We start from the raw sequence: 2,321 nt of genomic DNA on the forward strand, positions 1-2,321 counted from the left end.
GTCTTATTTTCATTGAGACGGAGAAGATTCTGATCCAACCATATTTTCAAATCCCTCAGGCAGTTCAGCAAAGGCTGAAGTGTATCCTTATCACTGATTTTTACAGGCAAATAGATTTGTTCATCGTCTGCCAAACAGGGTTTAAGAAGGTTGTTCACTAACTCTCTCTCTCTCTCTCGGTTTATCTGTTGCTATAGAAACAGAGAAGAGGAAAGGGACCAAAATGTCACCACTGTCAACACTGTGACAAATCCTTCACAACATCTGGAACTTTAAAGATTCATCAGAGAGTTCACACTGGAGAGAATCTACACAGCTGTGATCAATGCGGGGCAGCTTTCACACTGAAGAGTAACCTAAAATTACATCAACACATTCACGCTGGAGAGAAGCCGTACAGCTGTGATCTATGTGGTAACGCCTTTACTGATAATAATGACTTTATAAGACACCAGCTCGTTCACACCAGAGAGAAGCTGTACAGCTGTGAACATTGTGGGAAAACATTTTCTGAGAGCCGTAACCTTAAATCTCACCAGCGCATTCACACCAGAGAGAAGCCGTACTGTTGTGATATATGTGGTAGAGCATTTTCTGAGAGTGGTACTCTTAAATCTCACCAGCGCATTCACACCGGAGAGAAGCCGTACTCGTGTGAATGTGGGGAAACGTTCTCTCAGAGCTGTAGTCTTAAACGACACCAGCGCATTCACACTGGAGAGAAGCCGTACTGTTGTGATGTATGTGGTAGAGCATTTTCTGAGAGCGGTAGTCTTAAATCTCACCAACGTGTTCACACCGGAGAGAAGCCGTACTCGTGTGAATGTGGGGAAACGTTCTCTCAGAGCTGTAGTCTTAAACAACACCAGCGCATTCACACTGGAGAGAAGCCGTACTGTTGTGATATATGTGGTAGAGCATTTTCTGAGAGCGGTAGTTTTAAATCTCACCAGCGCATTCACACCGGAGAGAAGCCGTACTCGTGTGAATGTGGGGAAACGTTCTCTCAGAGCTGTAGTCTTAAACGACACCAGCGCATTCACACTGGAGAGAAGCCGTACTGTTGTGATATATGTGGTAGAGCATTTTCTGAAAACGGTAGTCTTAAATCTCACCAACGTGTTCACACCGGAGAGAAGCCGTACAGCTGTGATATATGTGGTAGAGCATTTTCTCAAGTTGGTAGCCTTAAATCTCACCGACGTGCTCACAATGGTGAGAAACCGTACCGGTGTGATCAATGTGGGAAATCATTTTCTCAGAGTAGTAACCTTAAATCTCACCAGCGCAGACACACTGGAGAGAAGCCGAAATAGTCTGAACATTAGCTTTAAATAAGCAAAACTACAAAGAGACTTATGAAAGTGCAGCTTCAAGAAAAAACTATGAACAATAACTACAGTAGGGTTTGAAGGTTTGGGCACCCCAGGTAAAAATGTGTATTTATGTGCATAAAGAAGCCAAGAAAAGATGGAAAAATCTCATCAGCCAGCCAAGAGTCTTTAATTCTTGTTTGAGATATCTTCGCCCATTCTTCCTTCAAAAGTCTTCCAGTTCTTTGAGATCTGTACCTGGATCTGGTCTGTCACGCACTGCTCTCTTAAAGGTCTATCCATAGATTTTACATTATGTTGAGGTCCGGAGATTGTGAAGGCCATGGCAAAACCTTCAGTTTACTCTTCTTGATGTAATCCACAGTGGAGTTTGAGGTGTGTTTAGGATCATTATCCGTTTGTAGAAGCCATCCTCTCTTTAACTTCAGCTTTTTCACTGATGGCATCGAGTTAGCGTCCAAAATTTGCTGAAATTTTATTGAATCCATTTTTCCTTCTACTCGTGAAATGTTCCCTTTGCCATGAGAACAACTGATTGTATTCAGGGGGAGGTTTGCGAGCTTTTGACTAATTCTGGGATTTTTAACCCATGTATAATCATTTGTTTTATTAATTTGATCTGTCTTCTTAAATAAACTGAACTGAGTTGAACTTTGACATTTAGTTTCTTCTTATTTTACAGATTTATTCTTTTTTATGACGTTCTTATGACATCATACTTCAGTTTATCACAAACATTCAACATCAACACACATCTGGAGATACGTGGTTTTCATTAGACAAGAAGGGAAAAACCTGAAAAGTAACTAGAAACTCCCCTTCAGAAAATGGCGTAGTGTTGTGGCGATGTTGTGCGTCCTTGTTTGGTTAAAACCTCGGCGCTCTGTATCGACCTCTCTTTCTTTCCCATGAGCTGATGTTTTTGAAGGATAACCGATGATTCCCGTCCATGTTAATGTCTCCCATTCAGTTCTCAGCTCGCCGCCA

The 2,321-nt window shown here is 41.9% G+C and overlaps 1 protein-coding gene across 1 annotated transcript; it reads left to right on the top strand.

The window, feature by feature from the left end:
* Nucleotides 1-197: 197 nt before the first annotated feature.
* Nucleotides 198-1,481, top strand: LOC117939827 (zinc finger protein 239-like; the record flags this gene model as incomplete). The annotated part of the gene is made up of 1 exon (XM_034865260.1): nucleotides 198-1,481. A coding segment is annotated over one exon (1,119 nt), but the record flags the coding sequence as incomplete, so codon positions are not given.
* Nucleotides 1,482-2,321: the final 840 nt, after the last annotated feature.

This window comes from Etheostoma cragini, unplaced genomic scaffold (genome assembly GCF_013103735.1).
Source record: "Etheostoma cragini isolate CJK2018 unplaced genomic scaffold, CSU_Ecrag_1.0 ScbMSFa_1223, whole genome shotgun sequence".
NCBI lineage: Eukaryota > Metazoa > Chordata > Actinopteri > Perciformes > Percidae > Etheostoma > Etheostoma cragini.